The sequence below is a fragment of the Neolamprologus multifasciatus genome, chromosome 2, assembly GCF_963576455.1.
Source record: "Neolamprologus multifasciatus chromosome 2, fNeoMul1.2, whole genome shotgun sequence".
Lineage (NCBI taxonomy): Eukaryota > Metazoa > Chordata > Actinopteri > Cichliformes > Cichlidae > Neolamprologus > Neolamprologus multifasciatus.
Window position 1 is genome coordinate 12438625 of NC_140440.1, and position 20999 is coordinate 12459623.

Consider the following 20999-nt stretch of genomic DNA (forward strand, 5'->3'; position numbering starts at 1 on the left):
ATTAATTACCGTTGAGCTCAAAGGTCCTATTAATAAACGGTTAACGAATGTGTATTTATGAAGACGATTTGTGAGACTGGTAAACTTATGATAAGTACAATTGTCTTTCGTTCTACATGGTGCATTTCAAGGTCCTGTACACATCCGTCAGTAAACTGTACCTGGGCTTGTTGCAGTGACCTGACGTGACTAAACTTCATGAGTGTATGCGCTCACTCCAAGAACCGTATAATTATAAATATGAGCGTGGTGAAAGTTGGGCAGCACGCTAATGTATTTTGTCCCTCTGTGTGCTCGTAAGGTATATAAACCTTTCACTCGTTTGATTTTTTCCTCGTATCTTTTCTTTGCCTTTTCGTCGAGTCTGTCTTTGTACTGACCGGCATTGTTCTCCTTCGTTTTGTACATAACTTTTAGGGGGGCAAAGAAAAAGCAAGAAGGTATTGGAACCGGAGAATGAACGTTTTGCGGTGCTGCAAATGCTTGCGTTTGATGCGGTACTTGGATTGTTTTGCCACGAGTTCCCGGCATGCAATGCGCGAAAGTCACGTGGTCTGTCAATCTCTATTGCAAGGAGGTTTTCTTTGTGACCAGTTTCACCTCGTGTTTGTCAACAACTTCTGGCAATGACTCACAAATCAGACAGGGAATATACATTTTCCCTAGCAACCAGTGGTTTGCCACAGGGTCACCAACTGGTTTTAGGTCTGTGTATCTGGGGCTCAAGTCAACTCTGCCATATTAAAACTCAGAGACAAAATGTTGAATTGTAATATGCGAAAAAGTAGAATATTTACCACGACATTTAAATGGTCCAAAGTTGACAAGTTATTTTCTGAAATGTGAGAAGGATTCTTTGTCCCTGCTGAGAAAACCAAAGAGATTCAGAAAGTCAAAGTTGGCAATATGATTTGTGTTCCTTTTGTAATATGTCATCCTTATATTAACAATAAATCTAATTTCAAGTACAGACACCTGAACTTGCATTTAGAGGTGACGTATCTCGTTAAATATGGAACTGAAATAAAACTTGTACTTATTGTGTGTTCAGTAAAATCACATTTCATACAAGGCAGACAACCAAATTGCTACACATTAAAATATATAGCCAAAGTAAAAATGACACTAAAAGCCAATCAAATAAAGCACATTGTCTACACAGCATTCAAAGACAGTATAAGATCAGATAAAATCATATAAGGTGAAAATAGCAATAGAATAAAATCAGACCTAAAAATGCAGTAATCTAAAAAGATGTCACAATGCAAAGCACAACAAATTTGTTTTAATAAATATTAATTTAAATGTGCATGACATCTAAGCTGTGTGCGCATGGAGACATCGATTATTCAGCGTGGGCAGATTAATTTCAGATACTCGATATACCAAGAATCACCTAAAGAAGTGTCTCCAGGTTTGATGCTGTTATATATAATGAAGTAGAAGTGATCACATTGAAATTAAAATTGTCAATTGAATATAATAATACCATTGCTATAAGTACAATAGGCTGCTTTCTAATCTACATTCACTGGCAGCAAACTCAAACCACATATAAAAGTATATTCATGCATTTTCTGTAACACTAGCTGAACTGTAAATATTGTTACAACACGATGCATGCAGGTGTTTTGTGCTTTACTGCATGGCTACAGTCAGTAGTTAATCTTACAGCTCACTAGGCTGCGTATATAATATATTTCCTCAGGATTGTGAAGATGTAGGACAAGTTGTGTGACTAACATAAAGACTTAAGGTTCAACACATTTCACTGACCAAGTAAACTTGCTTTATTGCACATCCATGAGCATAAACCTTTCCTTCAGTGTGTGGTTTTATCACTTTATTTTTTCATACTCGAGTATCTGAGTCCTTCTGTGTGTAAACTTTAAATAAACTATATTTTCATCCCAAGATGACAAAGTCTCAGTCATGTGATGGTCTCTTTCTTTCAAGCTCAAACTGATGCATTGCTATTTTATTTTACTCAAAAGAAAAGAAAAATGTTAAGGATATCTTAACTGGTCACCATTTACCAGTTCTCTGTGTTTAGTCCGCGGTATGCATGAGGAGAAACTTTCCATCAGCATAAACCATTCAAACCAGCAGGTTAAAATGCATCTGGTTCCAAAAATTGAAGGAAAATTCATGCAAAACACCATGGAAACATTTTAGTTACTCAAGTAATGTAATGAAATGCACGTACCATTTTTAAACCCTCTCTGACTTTTGCAGAAAACAAAGACGATATTCACAGTCACACTAAAGGCCAACAACACACCGAGTGCAAGGACAACCGGGTCAAGTTTTGCTTCTGGAAAAGACACGCATGATATTCATGATTATTCACACCAGATTTGGAGAAATCATAACATAAAACTTGCTGAAAAATGTTTAATGTTCACATCAAAGTCAAAGTAAACTTTCTTGCTATCTCTGCTACATACAGTCCAGTATATAGAGAGACGAGATGACGAGGCTCCAGTTCCATTTAGTGCAAAGGACAGCAAGAAATATAAGAGTAATAAAGAAAGAAATATACACTTTAAGACTGAGGTAAAGGTAAAAACATAAAAAATAGATTTTTTGGCTGCAAAACAGTTTTTTATTAAGTGAGTATTAAAAATAGGAAAATATTTATTCTTTATAAAATGTTTAAATACATGATGCAGTGGTTATTTACCAGCCAAAGAGACTGGAACAGCTAATAAAAATGCAGCCAATGATGATATAATTTATCACAATAGAGTTGGCCTGGTATATGTCCATATTACTGATATATACTGCATATATATAAGAAGTTTAATGCATTTATATTTCCCTTGAAAACATTTAAGATCTACCCAGTTATTGACTAAAACGTCATGATTTTAAGAGATTTAAGATGTGACATTAAAACATACTTGTCTCCACTTGAGTTCCTTCTCCAAACACGATCTCTGCACATGTGACCACTGCACAGTAGTAGATCCCAGCATCAGAGGAGCTCTGAATAGTTTTGGACAGACTGTGGACACAACGCCTTCCCTCTTGTTTTTGACTGTAGTTTCTGTGAGTGTAAATAATCGTGGCATGGGATTGTCCTGATCCCGCTCTGAACCAGTACACTCTGTGTTCATCTGGGCACTCGCTTCTGTTCTCGTTGTTATTGGAGAAAAGTGAACACTGGAGAGTGACGGAGCTGCCTGGGTGGACTGACACTGCCTCCGGAGTTTGTTTCACGTAAACTGATCTCTGCTCACTGTGACCTGGGTTGTTCAGTAAAAAGCAGTGATAATGGAATTAAAATATTTAAAAATATAATACCAGGTTTCCTCAAAACATTTGTGATTACTAAGTGAGGTAGAAAAAAAGGAACATATCACATAGTTTACCATTTACAGCCAAGTAGACGCTTGTATTAAAGGTCTGTGAATAAGCTGATCCATACTGACAGAAATATGTTGCTTCATCCTCTTTTTGGACATTTCTCATGGAGAGAAAATACAAAGACTGCCCCTCTGATACTGTGAAACGACCGTTGTTAAATTCTTCGCTCAGTGTTTGTTTTGTGTAAGATCCTGTAGCAACTGCCTGGATGATATATCCTGGAGATTGCTTAAACCAGTGAACAAATTTTCCTTCCTTCTCTGTAACCGGACACTGCAAAGTAACATTTTTACCAACTTCAACTTCAATCAAAGGGATCTGGTGGGCAGCCTCTGCGCTTTGACTCAGAGCTGAAGAAACAAGACAAAAAGAGACAAAACCAGTAAACATTACAAATCTTCCCTCTTAAATAGTATTGTCTTTACATTACACTGCACCTGTTAAAATCTGTGTAAACAACACTAGATCATCTTGTACTTACCTATTGTAGTAAAAAGAATCAAAGCAGTCTGTACTCCAATCATTGTGGTGAAACACGCTTGTGTTGCACGGTTGGTGCCTTCCTACCTAAATGAAGGTTTAGTCACAAGATCATCAAAGTGTACAAAGTGGAAATCATCATGATTGGCTGAAACACAGAAAATGCAAATCCATGATCCATTTTCAGTGACTCTTAGACACATATGTACCATTAGCTCGTGTTTTCTTTTATTTTGTCAGTTGTGACATGATAAGGTTGCAACTTAGATTTTGTTTATTGTGACAGTGATCATCATGATGTTGTTTAACCCTGACTGCAACATTTTCAGTAGTGCTGTGCAATACTGCATATTTTGGTATTGATCTGATACCAAGTAAACATAAAGCTGGTATTTTTGATACAAATGCTGGTACCAATACTTTAAACCTATAAAGGCAGTTTATGAAGGGGAGAGCAGTGTGTCATGATTTATTTATGAGTTAAATTATCATCAAATTCTGAACAGATTTTAACAACCACTAAATAACAGTGATTTTTACTTTCCAGCAGCCCGATCCGGCGGAGAGGTGTGGAAAGCCGGATCGGGCGCCCCCCTTCCGGCTCTCCTCTCTGCTCTCTCCTATCTTGTCCCTTTTGTCTTATCTCTCTCTATCACCTTTTCTATCCCTTTGAAGAAGTGAGGCTCCATCCGGTCGTTAAGTGATGACGTGACGAATCCTACTTCCGGGCCTAAAGTAGTCTGCATTTAATATGGCTTTTGTGTTGTTAACATGTTTAATGTTTTGTATTTTCTTCTATTTAATCTCAGAAAGCTCCTAAAACAGTCAGTGATCACTGTTGACCTCCCTCGGCTTTTATTACCGCTAATCATTTATTTAAGCTCAGTTTTTAAAACCTTAGGATGTAACTACAGCCCAGCCCATGCAGCAGTATATGAATGACTAACCTCGTATTGTGGATGGATTATCTCAGTTGTTCTCCTGGCTGAAGTTTGGTCCTTTTACAGCATCCTGCCATGCGATTACATTTGTTCCTGACCACCGAGAACACTCACGTTAACTTTTATCGAGTGGAAAAAAAGTTAGCTTGTTTATATTATGCTAACATAGCTGTGTCGCTAGCGGTCACGTAGCACATCATTAGCTACAGCTAGCCAAACTTCAGTAACCCTACAAATGTCAAGACAGAAAACAAACGTTTTCTGTCTTCATTTATGTTGGAAGTGATAACAGAGCTGTACGTTTGAATTTGTTTCCAAAACCCCGCAGTCAGGACATGCTATATTGTATTTAGATAGAAGCTAGCGAGCTAACTTCCTGCTAACTTTTAACTCTGTTAAATGTCATAAATTGGATGCCTGGATGTTAAACTCAATTGTTACACCTGGTAGAGCAGAACGCTGATCATTTTATTAAAGATGAAATACTTTAGACAGTTTTTCAACTCTCAGTAATGCCATAGTGATCGTTTGATATATGGACCTGCAGCGGAGTTTAGGCCCAGACATGGCTAGTGACGTCAGACTTAACGACCTTAATGATGCTAAAGGGGTAAGTATTATTTCTCAGTTGCAGTGAATAGATAGGAGAAAATAAACTGTAGAAAACTAAACAGAAGAAAGACTGAGGGAAATAACAATTTCACATAAACCAGTGACACCATCCAGGGCCTGATCAACCCTAGCAGGGCCTTTTTGGGTGAGAGTGTCTAGTGATAATGGCTGAAACACCCGATGAATCCAAGGTCCACTACTGACGATGTGTCCCAAATGTTAATATGATAGATCAGATCTAATTTCCCCCCAAAAAATGGCAGATTAGCTTGGGTAAAAGAGCGAAAGTTGAGGCACACAACGATGTGTGCAGCTCGTAAAGTTTCTGGGCTTCCTTTCCTCATAACAGCCATCCCTAAAGATTCTCGCCATTTAAAGCAATGCATTATCAGGGACTGCAACATCTGGTCCTTTTACTGAATCAGTGATTTTTACTTTCTGGAATAATTCGTTCCAACACAACAAAACACACCACAAAACATGTATTTTGACACTGGCTTTGAGGAAATCTAATGTAAACGTGCCTGTCTTTAAACTACTTTCAGTCAACTTTTGTTGTTAAAATGTGCTGTCGGGCTATAAATGTCCGAACACAAGAGTTCAAACGTTTTCCATAGCTTAAGGCATTTGTTTTTTTCATTTCCAAAGAGATCATTGATTTAACACAATTCAGTGGACTGCATCTTGAACTTAGAGGATAAAAACAAAGTACTGATCCTATACCAGTACCGTGACTGGATCAGTATTTAATATTTAGACTGATCCTCCCACCTCTAATTCTCTACTTTTATTTTTCAGTTTTCTAAAGTTGTTATGTTGCCTTTTTTTATGGTTTGGTGTGTGCCTTTAAAGAAAAAACTATTATTACTGGATTGACTGGTACCATAATAAGGCATGAGAACAAGCTTGGGTTTCAGACGAGTAGAACTTGTCCACAGATGCTTTCCTTCTTAAGTTACTTGTCTAATCACAACCATATTTGTCATGGAAAGCACAGGAAAAACTGGTTTTAAATGTACTTAACCCTTGCAGGAAGGGGAACACTAATGTTCTTATTTATAAACCCAAACATTATGGCTAACAGCTGGATTTCCCCGTTTGAGTGGAGCTAGCCAAACAGCGAAAAGCCAATAACTGCTAAAGCGACCGAGAGTGACAGTGAACAGTATGCACCTGGTTTTAACATAAAACTTATCGTTGCAGCCAAAGACAACATAACAGTGATCTCCTTAAACTGATGTTTAGTTTTAGTGTCCTTATTTTTCTTTGAGTTGTTGATCCTGTCACCAGTTACACAAACTAATGTAAGTCTATTAGCTGCAACCAAGCAATCACATGGTATCATGTTCTGTACTGACAGAAGGTGCTAAGCATGTTTTAAAAACTTTAAGCACTTATTTCTTAAATGCAGCTGTCCATAGACAGTGTTGCATCTATGTCAGTTTTTGCAGAGACATTTCATTGTTCTGTGACGTACTGTGTCTTCTTCTGCGTTTTTCCCGTTCTATTCATAGAACTGTTTTACAGACACTGAACACTTTAACAGAATATGCAGTGAGGTTATGTGTACAGGAAGATGTGCTTATTAGTACAAACCTCTAAAGGGCTAATTGGTTATTTTGTCCACAACCTTATTCCCTAGTGAGTACTCTTTGTTCTCATGTGGGGTGACAACAATAACACAAAAAAAGAATAAGGAAGTGAAGTGACAGGAAGTGCACACAATACTCACTCTCAGTCAGCACTTGCATGGGTGAGGTTTCAGGTGTCTCTTGTGTTTTAATCTAGTTTTATTAAGTCATATTTGCAATTGTTTCAATGTACACACTTGAATGCGTTCATTAATGTTTAGTTTTATTCTGGGTTTTTGGAATGCTGCAGAAATGTAGACCTGGTGCTTTCTATCATTTTCAGTCTGTGTGATAGGCTATGCTCATAACATAACACCCACTATGCCTATTTGCAGGGTGTCATGACATTTTATCTATATGTATTGTTTATATTAACTCTAAACTATTTATTTATTCATGAACATATACAACCCATAAACAGCCTCAGATATCTGAATGAGATGAGTGAAGGAGGAAACAGCTAACAGAGTAAGCCTCAGACAAGTGCTATGCAAAAACTTAACATCCATGACTCTGCACACACATAATTACACAAAAAACATTAAAAAGTAAGTTTATATACATATATATATATATATATATATATATATTTTTTTTTAAATTAATTAATTTTTTTAAAAGTTCCAATGTTTGACTATGCGATTCTCAGTTTAACTTCCTGAGACACTAGAACTTTCATTGCACTATTAATTAATTGTAAATTACATTTATTTTTGATGTTCATGGTGTCTTTTTGCAAATTATGCATACTATGCATTTATTTATTGTTTTTTCTATAGTTTATAACGATAAATATGTACTTAATAAACGAAACACTGAAATTATATATTGAAATGCCATCCTGAATTGTCTCAAATGTTTTGATGACCCACCTCGAAATTTAAGAGCCCGTTTAGTCTATGCTGATTTTATCTATAACAAAATGTGAAGCCCTATGATAACTCGAGACAGTCCTGTGTCAGACTCTTCTAAGTCTTATTTTTAATGGAAATTACAGACGTGGAAATTGGGTCCAGAATCATAACAGTACGTATTGAGGTAAAAGAGTCAAAAAATTGAAACAGAGAACAAGTGAACATACAAGTGTGATTTACTGGCTTGAAAGAAACTTTCCATTAGCAGCCCACTTTAATGACATAAAACATGATATAATGTCCTTATGATTATGAGCATTGAACCCATCCAGCACCATCTAGGGGAGGAGACCATAATTTATTATTGAACAGAAGTGAGGCTTCCTGGATATTTTCTTTGCGGACTTTGTCACCCAAACAACTGCATTCTTTTTAGTAGTGCACATCATGGAGTAGATGAAAGAGAGTTTTTAGCACAGATACAAACTAATTTCTAAATTTTAGTTTTTTAGAATTTCTGATATTTTTGGTCCTTCTTTGGATCTGTATGTTAAAAATAGGTGTGTTCTCATTTCTTTCCTTTTGGTTTCTACAGGGTTGTTTACAAAACTAATGTTGTTATTCAGTTAAATTATTTGACCGATACTACACACCTGTGATGTTCCTAATAGTTATAATTTCTCAATTGTTTGATTGTATTCTGCCTTGGTAAATGGTAATCAATTAATTAAGTAATTGTGTGAAAATAGTTTCACCTTACCTGACGAAGGTCACCTGGACTGAAACACTGAAACATGCAGTCTAACAAAAATGATGGTAAGCGATAGAGTTTGCTGCGGTTATAATATGTATATATTTTTAATACAATACAACTTTATTTGTATAGCACATTTAAAAGGCCAGTGGTACACCTAAGTGCTTATACAACAATAAAGGGGAATATAAGAACAAAGTTACTAAGAACAGATAAAGCTAAAAGATAAAGTACATAAATAAGAAATTGAACCAAATATAAAACAGGGACGCTAACTAGATGGAAAAGTATGTTGAATAAATGAGTTTTTAAACGGGATTTAAAAGATAAAACGGAGTCTGACGCACGGATAGCGATAGGATGGTTGTTCCACAGATTCGGTGCAACCAGGGCAAAAGCACGGTCACCCCTAGATTTAAGTCTAGATCCAGGCTGAGCCACGAGGGGCTAAATTATTTATAATTTTAAAGGTGAGCAACAATATTTTAAATTCAATGCGATATTTTATGGGTAACCAATGCAAATCAATAAGAACTGGGGTGATAGAGGCATGCTTTCTAGTGCCAGTCAGGAGGCGAGCCGCAGCATTCTGGACAAGCTGAAGTCTGTGAAGGAGAGCGGAGTGAAGACCAAAGTAGAGAGAATTACAGTAATCCAATCTAGAAGTGACAAAAGCATGACTGAGCTTTACAAGATCTTTATGAGGGACATAGTGCTTAGCCTTAGCAATAAGGCGCAGTTGGTAGAAGCTAGATTTGATTACTGAAGACACTTGTTTGTTAAATTTGAAAGAGCTGTCCAGCAGGACAGCTCTTTCAAATTGTAAAAACATGTTTCTATTCTTATGGAACTGTCATTGATTCAGATATGCACAGCCATGCACAGTTGAAAAGTAATTGTTATTCCACAGTATGAACCTGAAAGCGATACATAATAGCTGACCTGTTCAATGTGAAGAAGAACACAAAGCCGATGTTGTGAAATTGTTCAGGATGCTTAAATACATGCATTTTGTTCTTTTTGTTTTTTGTTTTTATTTTTTGCAGATATTAAAATGTAATAATACATATTATGGCAGTACTGTTAGTAAATTCTACCTTTGAGCTATACAATGATTTCTGTATTCTAGATAAAGATATTCTGGGTGCTTAACTGAAGATGAAAAAGAAAAGAAAGCATCAATCTCTTGATAGAATAAGGACTGCAATGACAATTACACAGAGAGCCAACAGCGTCCCAAGCACAATGATCACAGGGTCCCATTTTTGTCCTGGAATCAAAAAAGCACAGATATTATATTATTTTATATTTCTGCCAAAGCAAAATCAGAAAGCAAACTATTTACTTAACATATTTTATGTAAATTTTCCGAAAAAAAAGTAATTTCACCAAAGGAGTGAATTTTAAAGACTCATTAAATAGTTCAGAATAAACAACATAAATTAATTATTGCTGCAAAGGTCAAATTAGATTTTTTGTTTTACTTGTTTAGTTGTAAAAATCAACCTTAAATAACCTTACATGTTTAAACAACATTGTTAAAATTGTAGTGATAAATTGGCGACCACATACTTGTCTCCACTTGAGTTCCTTCTCCAAACACGATCTCTGCACATGTGACCACTGCACAGTAGTAGATCCCAGCATCAGAGGAGCTCTGAATCGTTTTGGACAGACTGTGGACACAACGCCTTCCCTCTTGTTTTTGACTGTAGTTTCTGTGAGTGTAAATAATCGTGGCATGGGATTGTCCTGATCCCGCTCTGAACCAGTACACTCTGTGTTCATCTGGGCACTCGCTTCTGTTCTCGTTGTTATTGGAGAAAAGTGAACACTGGAGAGTGACGGAGCTGCCTGGGTGGACTGACGCTGCCTCCGGAGTTTGTTTCACGTAAACTGATCTCTGCTCACTGTGACCTGGGTTGTTCAGTAAAAAGCAGTGATAATGGAATTAAAATATTTAAAAATATAATACCAGGTTTCCTCAAAACATTTGTGATTACTAAGTGAGGTAGAAAAAAAGGAACATATCACATAGTTTACCATTTACAGCCAAGTAGATGCTTGTATTAAAGGTCTGTGAATAAGCTGATCCATACTGACAGAAATATGTTGCTTCATCCTCTTTTTGGACATTTCTCATGGAGAGAAAATACAAAGACTGCCCCTCTGATACTGTGAAACGACCGTTGTTAAATTCTTCGCTCAGTGTTTGTTTTGTGTAAGATCCTGTAGCAACTGTCTGGATGATATATCCTGGAGATTGCTTAAACCAGTGAACAAATTTTCCGTCCTTCTCTGTAACCGGACACTGCAAAGTAACATTTTTACCAACTTCAACTTCAATCAAAGGGATCTGGTGGGCAGCCTCTGCGCTTTGACTCAGAGCTGAAGAAACAAGACAAAAAGAGACAAAACCAGTAAACATTACAAATCTTCCCTCTTAAATAGTATTGTCTTTACATTACACTGCACCTGTTAAAATCTGTGTAAACAACACTAGATCATCTTGTACTTACCTATTGTAGTAAAAAGAATCAAAGCAGTCTGTACTCCAATCATTGTGGTGAAACACGCTTGTCTTGCATGACAGATGCCTTCCTACTTAAATGAAGGTTTAGTCACAAGATCATCAAAGTGTTTCAAGTAGAAATCATCCTGATTGGCTGAAATGCTGGTAATACACTTCCTCGAAAGTGTTTTTTCTTTTTTTTTTTTTGTAATTTTACTGTTGTTTGACTGGTTGATGTTTCAAAATGCAATTTTTTTTACATTTAAAATAAGAAACTGTTACTGGTGTTCAGTCATATTAATTGTAATAATAATTAATGAAGCGCAATAAAAAGTTTAATTATTATTTGTTCTTACTATGTGTCCTGCCTAATGATCTTAGACTTAAACTTAGTATTTAATTCTAACTCTGAGGTCAACAATCATTTGAAAGTAACACACTTCCATTACTAATACTTGTATCACATCATATAGCTCATCATTTTTAGGAGCAACACACAACACTTACATCTATTTGCATTAGTTACTGTCTTTAGTAAGCTAAATAAAGCTGACAGCAGCTAATACTGCTTTCATTAAGTTACAGTTTTTAACAGTGTTAAAACAATAACTGTAATCTGTAACACTTTAAAATAGCCAATAAAATGCTTTAAAAAGATGAGTCCCAGAGACCACCTATGTAGTTTTAGTTTATACATAATGGTCTCACTTGTTTTTATTACTTTTTATGTATGTTTTAGATTAATGTACACCATTGAATATGAATTTGTCCATTTCAGGCCTCTTTGATACAATATATAGAAAGTAAAATTCACAGTGATTGGCTAAAACACAGAAAATGTCCTGTGCATCTAAGAGACAACTGTCAAGTGCATACACTGCAGCTGATAGCCATACTTTTCTGCAAAAAGGTAATCAGGTAATCTTATCCTGATTAAACCTCACTAATTGATGTGTTTATCTGCATTTGGAACTGTTGATCCATGGATTAGGGGTTTTGCAGGTGGAATAAGAAATCCCTAACCAGTACAAAGCCAATATAAACATGGAGTTACTGAAGAGATTTAACTTAAAGTGGACATGAAACACTTCATTGATAAAGGCTAATTTACAGCATGAGCCCTTCTCTCATAAACTGACATAGATACTCAGTGTAGCTGGAGTTAAGAAATTAGTGCTTAGAGTTAAAGTTTTTAAAACGTATTTAGGGCCAGCTCGTGCCAGTACAGAACGTGACATCATCAGGTTGGTTGGTTGCGGTCCATAGACTTACATCAGTTTATGTTAGCTAACTAGTTTTGTACATCCCAACTCAGATACATTTGTTATAGTTTTGGACAGACTGTAGACACATCTCTGTTTCTGTTGCCTTCTGATATTATTGTGGTAAATTATGTTTGGATGGGATTCCAATTGAATTGACTTGAATTGATGTGAAAGACATAAAGACCTGGTGACCTCTAATTTTCTGCTTCTAAAAAAAATGATTACAGGTCACTAGAGAACTTCAGTCTATACACCTAAAAACCACAAACCAGGCGAGAAATGTGGGTGTAGTGATGGATGCAGACCTAAACTTAGAAAAACACATTAAGACAATAACAAAATCAGCTTACTATCACCTCAAGAATATATCAAGGATAAAAGATCTGATGTCTCAACAGGACCTGGAAAAACTAGTCCATGCATTCATCTTTAGTAGGCTTGATTACTGTAACAGCATCTTTACAGGTCTACCTAAAAAGTCAGTCAGACAACTACAGCTCATTCAGAGCTCTGCTGCTCGAGTCCTCACTAAGACCAAACAAGTGGACCACGTCAGTCCAGCTCTGAGGTCTTTACACTGGCTGCCTGTCCGTCAGAGGATAGACTTTAAAGTTCTGATGCTGGTCTATAAAGCTCTGAATGGTTTAGGACCAAAATACATCAGTGACCTCCTGACCCAGTATGAACCTTCCAGATCCCTCAGGTCATCTGGATCCGGTCTTTTATCAGTTCCCAGAGTCAGAACCAGACACGGAGAAGCTGCATTCAGCTTTTATGCTCCTTATATCTGGAACAAACTCCCAGAAAGCCTCAGATCAGCTGAAACACTCAGTTTATTTAAATCCAGGTTTAAGACTCACTTATTCTCAGCTGCATTTAAATAAAGCACCAAATCCACACTTAAGCTTAAATTTCAAAACTTATATTTTAACTACTGATTTTATCTGTTTTGATTTTATATACTGGTTTGTTTGTTTGTTTGTTAATTAGTTTGTTTGTTTGCTTGTTTTAATCAATTTTAAATCATGCTTTTTATTTGTTTTTGTTTCTAATGTCTCTGTAAAGCACTTTGAATCACCCTGTTGTTGAATTGTGCTATACAAATAAACTTGCCTTGCCTTGCCTTGCCTTCTAATTTCGATTTAAACTGTTATTGTACTCATCCCTAAAAATCTTGTCTAACCAGATAATTAATCAGGATGGCATTACCTTTACCTCCAGTGATACTGCGAGGAATCTTGAAGTTCTTTTTGATAAGGATATGTCCAAGATATGTGCATATTAAACAAATATAGAGGACTGCTTTCCTGCATTTTTGCAATAGCTTCAAAATTAGAAACATCCTGTCCCAGAGTGATGCTGAAAAATGAGTTCCTGTATTTATTTACTTTTAACCTGGACTGTTGTAATGTATTATCATCAGGCTGAAGCAACTGGTCCTAAAAACTCCCTGAAGAGCCTTCAGTTGATCAAAAGTGCTACAGCAAGAGTACTGTCATATTTCTCTTCATAGGCTCCCTGTTAAATCTAGACTCACATTTAAAATACTTCTATTCACATACAAGTTCTTTAATAGTCAATTACCATCTTATCTTGTGTCTAGTATGTATGTAGTACGAAAACGAATCCAAGCAATTAAAGAATGAAATCCAGAGCAGAACAACCGAATCAAACATTTTTCAAGCCTGAACAGGAGAGGTGAAGGGCTGAATAGTGAGGGGGAGCAGGTGCCCTGGTGTCAAAGTTCAGACCTGAAGTGTGTAGTTACTTTACTTTAGCCAGGTATAGTGTAAGAACAATGGTTATAGACGGGTACGAAGCATGTCTAACCTCCATAACAGGAGTTCAAATTTCATTAATAAGTATTTAATGAAATGCAAAAGCGGTAAGACATCAGCCAGAGTTTCGGGTGAGTTCATTGTGAAACCTGGCCCCACCTTATCATGCGAATTCCTGAGGTCAGATGGCCCAGGATGTGAGTGGGCGTTAAGGCGTCTGGGAAGGGAACTCAAAATGTCACAATGAGCTCACCCGAAACTCTGGCTGATTGGGACCCACACCCAGTTTCACACCTTGGCTCAGGCGATTAGAGGATCATCAGGGGGTCCTTTTGTCCCTCTGTGGGGGGAAACTCCCACTAGGTTTATATCTGGGACTCTCCACCATTTGACCTTAGAACTGAAGAAGCTTCTCGGATGAGAGGTGAAACGTCTTCAAGCAACTTAAAGAAGTCCAGACGCTTTTCTTTGCAAGCTCCTTTGACTACGATGAGCTGGATGACTGAGAACCTTCACAGACCTTAACTAACATCATACACAGTCTCACCAAGGCCATAATACATTTTCCTGTTTTGATTTCCTGAGGAAACTGTTGTTAACATAGTATGTGTCTACTGTAAACAGCCCACTGTAAGAAAACCAAAATGAGAGTCAAACATAAATTAACATAAATGTGTTGCTGGTGTTGTTTCATGTGTTTAGGCTTTGTATATGGTATATTTCCATTGTGGTAGTGCAGTGAAACAACACTACAGTGAGAAGCCAATAAGATTGCTCTAAAAATTGTTCCCTCCCATTTGATACAGTTAAATGTAGACAAATCCTTTCATAATGTAGCTTCAAACGTCTGCTGTGTCAACAGGAGAAAAACAAAATGCTGACATTTTTTTATATACTGCTCCTGATCAAAATTGGGCATAAGTACAGAATTCTTAATCACTGCACTGTCACCGTTGTGTATTAACATAAACAATTATATGACTGTATCACTTTTGATGAGCATGATTCTGTTTGTCATTAATTTTCAGGATGCTCAGATCATCAGGTCTTTGACACCAAAAATGTTGCTGTTGAGGAAAATGTGACTCTGAATTGTTCCCGGGATCATCGTTGGCGTTCAACAAACTTATTCTGGATCAGACTTGTTTCTCAGAGCTTTCCTGAAGTTTTAGGATCAACAATGTCTCATGATTTTCAATTCAATTCAATTCAATTCAATTCAATTTTATTTATATAGCGCCAAATCACAACAAAAGTCACCTCAAGGCGCTTCATAGATACAGAGAAAAGCCCAACAATCATATGACCCCCTATGAGCAAGCACTTTGGCGACAGTGGGAAGGAAAAACTCCCTTTTAACAGGAAGAAACCTCCGGCAGAACCAGGCTCAGGGAGGGGCGGGGCCATCTGCTGCGACCGGTTGGGGTGAGAGAAGGAAGACAGGATAAAGACATGCTGTGGAAGAGAGACAGAGGTTAATAACAGATATGATTCAATGCAGAGAGGTCTGTTAATACATAGTGAGTGAGAAAGGTGACTGGAAAGGAAAAACTCAATGCATCATGGGAATCCCCCGGCAGCCTACATCTATTGCAGCATAACTAAGGGAGGATTCAGGGTCACCTGGTCCAGCCCTAACTATATGCTTTAGCAAAAAGGAAAGTTTGAAGCCTAATCTTAAAAGTAGAGATAGTGTCTGTCTCCTGAATCCAAACTGGAAGCTGGAAGCTATTTTCCGACTATTGAAGACATTCATCATATTACAACAAAACAAGAGCCTGGATCTTTTGTTTTACATATCAACAGAGCACAGTTAAGCGATACAGCTGTTTATTACTGCATCAAAGTAAGACAGCGAACCATGACATTTTTGAAAGGAACTTTTCTTCAAGTCAAAGGTAAGTGAAACAGAAACAGCAACACTAATGTTCCAGGAATAGCAAAAATATCTGTAGTTTTTATGTTTAGTTGCAACAATTTTATTTGCTAAATATGCACTAATTTTATTATATTTTTGATTTAACTGAATGTAATGAAACATATTTATTTTTATTTCATAGGACCCGACCCAGGCATCACTGGTGTCACTCAAGACTCTTTGTCTAATCCAGTCCATCCAGGAGACCCAGTAACTCTGCAGTGTTCAGTCGTCTCTAATTCTGAGAACAGAACATGTACAGAAGATCACAGTGTGTACTGGTACAGAACCAAACCAGATGAGTCTCATCCAAGGTTAATTTATAGTCATGGAAACAATAGTTATGACTGTGAGCGGAGTCCTGAGGCTGCCTCCCAACAGAAATGTGTCTACAGCTTCTCCAGGAACGTCAGCTCGTCTGATACAGGAACTTATTACTGTGCTGTGGCCACATGTGGAGAGATACTGTTTGGAAATGGAACAAAACTCGATATCGAAGGTAAGTGTTTTTCTATAAATTATTGTTCAGTCAATATTAATACATTATTATTACACATCAATATTAGTTTTACATTTCACTATTACTTCACGTTAAATAAGAACTTTTTTCAACATACTTTCAGTTGTCCATCATTGGGATTTGCAGAAGACCAACACCGTTGTCTTTCTGCTATGTGTTGCTCTCAGCATAAGCCTGATTGTTATAGCCTTCCTCATTTATACGATCAAAGAAAAAAACAAAACCTCTGGTAAGAAGAGTTTGATTGATTTCTCAAATTATATTCAGTAACGTCCTATTAGCTGCGACTTATTTGTAAAGTAAAATGCAGTGAAACATTTGTTTCTGATCACTATACAGTTATTTACTGTTTTTTAAATTGTTTTTTTCAGCTGCTTTTTCTGTACAGACAAATACAGAAACAACTAGTGAAGAACAGCAAATTCAGCAAGTAAGACATTTAGAAATAAACAGCCTGACAGAAAAAAATACTTTAACTTTTAGTGAGAGTCTACAGATGTGCATACAAGTTGATAATTATTTTTATTTATTTCTCAGAGACTTGAGGACTCATTGGCTTATGCGGCACCAACTTTTACCAAGAGAAACACTCGCAACGCAGAGAGAAGGGATGCAAGAGAAGCAGAGACAATGTGTATTTACTCTGATGTCAGAGCTTTTGAGTGTGGAAAAAGTGAAGCTTAAGCAAAGCTTGTATTTCATCTCCCTACAACATCAGTGAATACACTATGTGGCAACTAATGTGTTATGTATGTATTTGTGACAACTGTATATTAAATAAGAATATTGAATTGGATTATTGAATTCAATTAGAAAAATAAAATATAGCTTCACTTTGGATTGATATTTAATATTGGAATACCCAGCCTCTGCTCTCTGAGTCTGGATATTGGAAATGGAAAAGAAAAACATTTAAATGATGAATATGTGAAATTAAGTTCAGCATGTCATCAGACATAAAATTTGGGTTGGAACAACTACAAGACAACACATCTTTGTATTTGTTTACTTTAAAGTCCCGTTTTCTTCACTCTTTCTGTTTTGCTTTGTGACAAAGGTAAATTGGATAACAACATGCATGTGTGTGTGTGCAGATGAAGCAAATAAAGACTCACAATGACTGTATCTCTATTAATATTTTACTTTGCATTTACATGACAGTTATTTCTGCATGACCTAAGTGTGAAACTAATAAAATAGGGTAACCCTGTATCTGGAACAATAACTAACATCATGCACAGCCTTCACATTTTCCTGTTTTGATTTCCGTTTGAGAAAACTGTTGTCAACAAAGTAAGTGTTGTCTACTGTAAACAGCCCACTGTAAGAAAACCAACATGAGAGTCAAACATAAAATACTGTGAGTGTGTTGCTGGTGTTGTTTCATGTATTTGGGTATGGCATATTTCCATTGTGGTAGTGCAGTGAAACAGCACCAGAGTGAGAAGCCAATAAGATTGCTCTAAAATTGTTCCCTCCCATTTGATATGGTTAAATGTAGACAAATTCCTTTCATAATGCAGCTTCAAAACGTCTGCTGTGTCAAGAGGAGGAAAAACAAATGCTGACAATTTTTTATATACTGCTCCTGATCAAAACTGGGCGTAAGTACAGAATTGTTAATCACTGAATCACTGTGGTGTATTAATCTACAAGACTATATGACTGTTGGTAACCATGATTCTGCTTTTAATTTTCAGGATGCTCAGATCATCAGATCTTTGACACCAAAAATGTTGCTGTTGGGCAAAATGTGACTCTAAATTGTTCCCGGGATCATCGTTGGCTTTCAACAAACTTATTTTGGATCAGACTTGTTTCTCAGAGCTTTCCTGAAGTTTTAGGATCAACAATATCTCATGATGTTCCGACTATTGAAAAGATTCATCATATTACAGCAAAACAAGAGCCTGGATCTTTTGTTCTACATATCAACGGAGCACAGTTAAGCGATACAGCTGTTTATTACTGCATCAAAGAAAGTCAGCGCAAGATGACATTTTTGAAAGGAACTTTTCTTCGAGTCAAAGGTAAGTGAAACAGAAACAGCAACACTAATGTTCCAGGAATAGCAAAATTATTTGCAGTTCTTATGTTTAGTTGCAACAATTTTATTTGCTAAATATGCACTCATTTAATATATTTTTGATTTAACTGAATGTAATGAAACATATTCATTATATTTTTATTTTATAGGACCTGACCCAGGCATCACTGGTGTCACTCAAGACTCTTTGTCTAATCCAGTCCATCCAGGAGACCCAGTAACTCTGCAGTGTTCAGTCGTCTCTAATTCTGAGAACAGAACATGTACAGAAGATCACAGTGTGTACTGGTACAGAGCCAAACCAGATGAGTCTCATCCAAGTTTAATGTATATTCAAGGAAACAATGGTAATTATTGTGAGTGGAGTCCTGAGGCTGCCTCCCAACAGAAATGTGTCTACAACTTCTCCAGGAACATCAGCTTCTCTGATACAGGAACTTATTACTGTGCTGTGGCCACATGTGGAGAGATACTGTTTGGAAATGGAACAAAACTCGATATTGAAGGTAAGTTTTTTTCTGTAAATTATTGTTCAGTCAATATTAATACATTATTATTACACATCAATATTAGCTTAACAGTTCAATATTACTTCACATTAAATAAGAGCTTTATTTTTTAATATACTTTCAGTTGTCCATCATTGGGATTTGCAGAAGACCAACACCGTTGTCTTTCTGCTATGTGTTGCTCTCAGCATAAGCCTGATTGTTATAGCCTTCCTCATTTATACCATCAAAGGAAAACACAAAACCTCTGGTAAGAAGAGTTATTTCAGTAAAGTAAAATACAGAGAAACATTTGCTGCTGGTCACTATTTACAGTTATTTCCTTTGTTCAAATTGTTTTAATCCAGCTGCTGCTTCTCTACAAACAAATACAGAAACAGCTAGGACAGAACAACAAATTCAACAAGTAAGAAATTTAGAAATAAACAGTCTGACAGAAACAAAACTATCAGCAATTTTTCTTGTTAGTCTACAGATGATAGTTGATAGATTGTTTTTCTTAATTTCTCAGAGACATGAGGACTCATTGACTTATGCTGCACCAACTTTTACTAAGAGAAACACTCGCAAAGCAGAGAGAAGGAATACCAGAGCTACAGAGACAATTTGTATTTACTCTGATGTCAGAGCTTTTGAGTGTGGAAAAAGTGAAGCTTAAGCAAAGCTTGTATTTCATCTCCCTGGACCATCAGCTAATACACTATGTGGCAACTAATGTGTTATTGTATGTTTAAACCTGATGTATTTATTTGTGATGACTGTACATAAAATATGAATAATGATTTGGCTTACCTTTAGTAACTCACGAGAATTCAATTTGGAAGAACAAAATCCAACTTCACTTTGCACTGATATGTTATATTGGCATGCCCAGACTCTTAGTGTGTTTTAAATGCATTCCTTTACTCTTTCTGTTTTGCTTTGTGTCCGCTGTAATAGAAATACAGAAATCTGCACAGAAACATCTAAATACTACTTTGTTTTGTGAGTTCTTTGTATCTTTCAGCTATTTTTGTCAGGTGTTCAGAAAATAAGCAGAAAATAAACTTTTTCTGAGGCTCTTGCAGAAGCTTTATTAAAACAATCAAATGATGTCTGAAGTATCTCTGGTTTCTCAGCTTTCCACCAAAGACTTCATCATATATGAGGTGTAACTCTGTTTCCATTTGATGCAAACTGATGCTGGTTTGACTGTTGCTGTGCAACACAAGTGCTCTGAAAATGGAATCAATTAAATCCATCCAACATGAAATCAAAATAAAGGACAAATTCATGATTTATCTTTGAAATCAACACATTAAAATAACAACAGTGCTTTTCATTTAATTCTATCATGATTGAGCCATTACTCCATATAAGAAGATAATCTAAATATTCCCAATCACACATGTTCAAGGACGTGTTAGACATGATAACATAATTTGCTGATTAACTGCTAAATATACAGTGGGGCAAAAAAGTATTTAGTCAGCCACCGATTGTGCAAGTTCCCCACTTAAAATGATGACAGAGGTCAGTAATTTGCACCAGAGGTACACTTCAACTGTGAGAGACAGAATGTGAAAAAAAAAATCCATGAATTCACATGGTAGGATTTGTAAAGAATTTATTCGTAAATCAGGGTGGAAAATAAGTATTTGGTCAATAACAAAAATACAACTCAATACTTTGTAACATAACCTTTGTTGGCAATAACAGAGGTCAAACGTTTACTATAGGTCTTTACCAGGTTTGCACACACAGTAGCTGGTATTTTGGCCCATTCCTCCATGCAGATCTTCTCAAGAGCAGTGATGTTTTGGGGCTGTC

General features: G+C 36.4%; 3 protein-coding genes across 3 annotated transcripts; 2 read left to right on the forward strand and 1 right to left on the reverse strand.

Annotated features, from left to right (window-relative positions):
- Positions 1-1725: 1725 nt before the first annotated feature.
- LOC146524023 (immunoglobulin kappa light chain-like) lies at positions 1726-4010 on the reverse strand. Its single transcript, XM_085184242.1, has 4 exons — positions 3851-4010; positions 3375-3719; positions 2904-3248; positions 1726-2314 (listed from the first exon to the last, which is right to left on the reverse strand). Exons 1-4 carry the CDS (start codon positions 3891-3893, stop codon positions 2172-2174), a joined length of 876 nt encoding a protein of 291 aa, XP_085040368.1. The 5' UTR covers positions 3894-4010; the 3' UTR covers positions 1726-2171.
- A 10229-nt stretch (positions 4011-14239) lies between these two features.
- LOC146524024 (uncharacterized) lies at positions 14240-18429 on the forward strand. The gene is made up of 6 exons (XM_085134831.1): positions 14240-14327; positions 15918-16094; positions 16257-16613; positions 16738-16900; positions 17023-17064; positions 17174-18429. Exons 1-6 carry the CDS (start codon positions 14240-14242, stop codon positions 17316-17318), a joined length of 972 nt encoding a protein of 323 aa, XP_084990957.1. The 3' UTR covers positions 17319-18429.
- On the forward strand, positions 18032-20525 carry LOC146524025 (uncharacterized). Its single transcript, XM_085134842.1, has 5 exons — positions 18032-18074; positions 18335-18664; positions 18831-19440; positions 19538-19596; positions 19702-20525. The coding sequence occupies exons 1-3, from the start codon at positions 18032-18034 to the stop codon at positions 19301-19303; spliced, it is 846 nt and encodes a 281-aa protein (XP_084990968.1). The 3' UTR covers positions 19304-19440; positions 19538-19596; positions 19702-20525.
- The last annotated feature ends 474 nt before the right edge of the window (positions 20526-20999 follow it).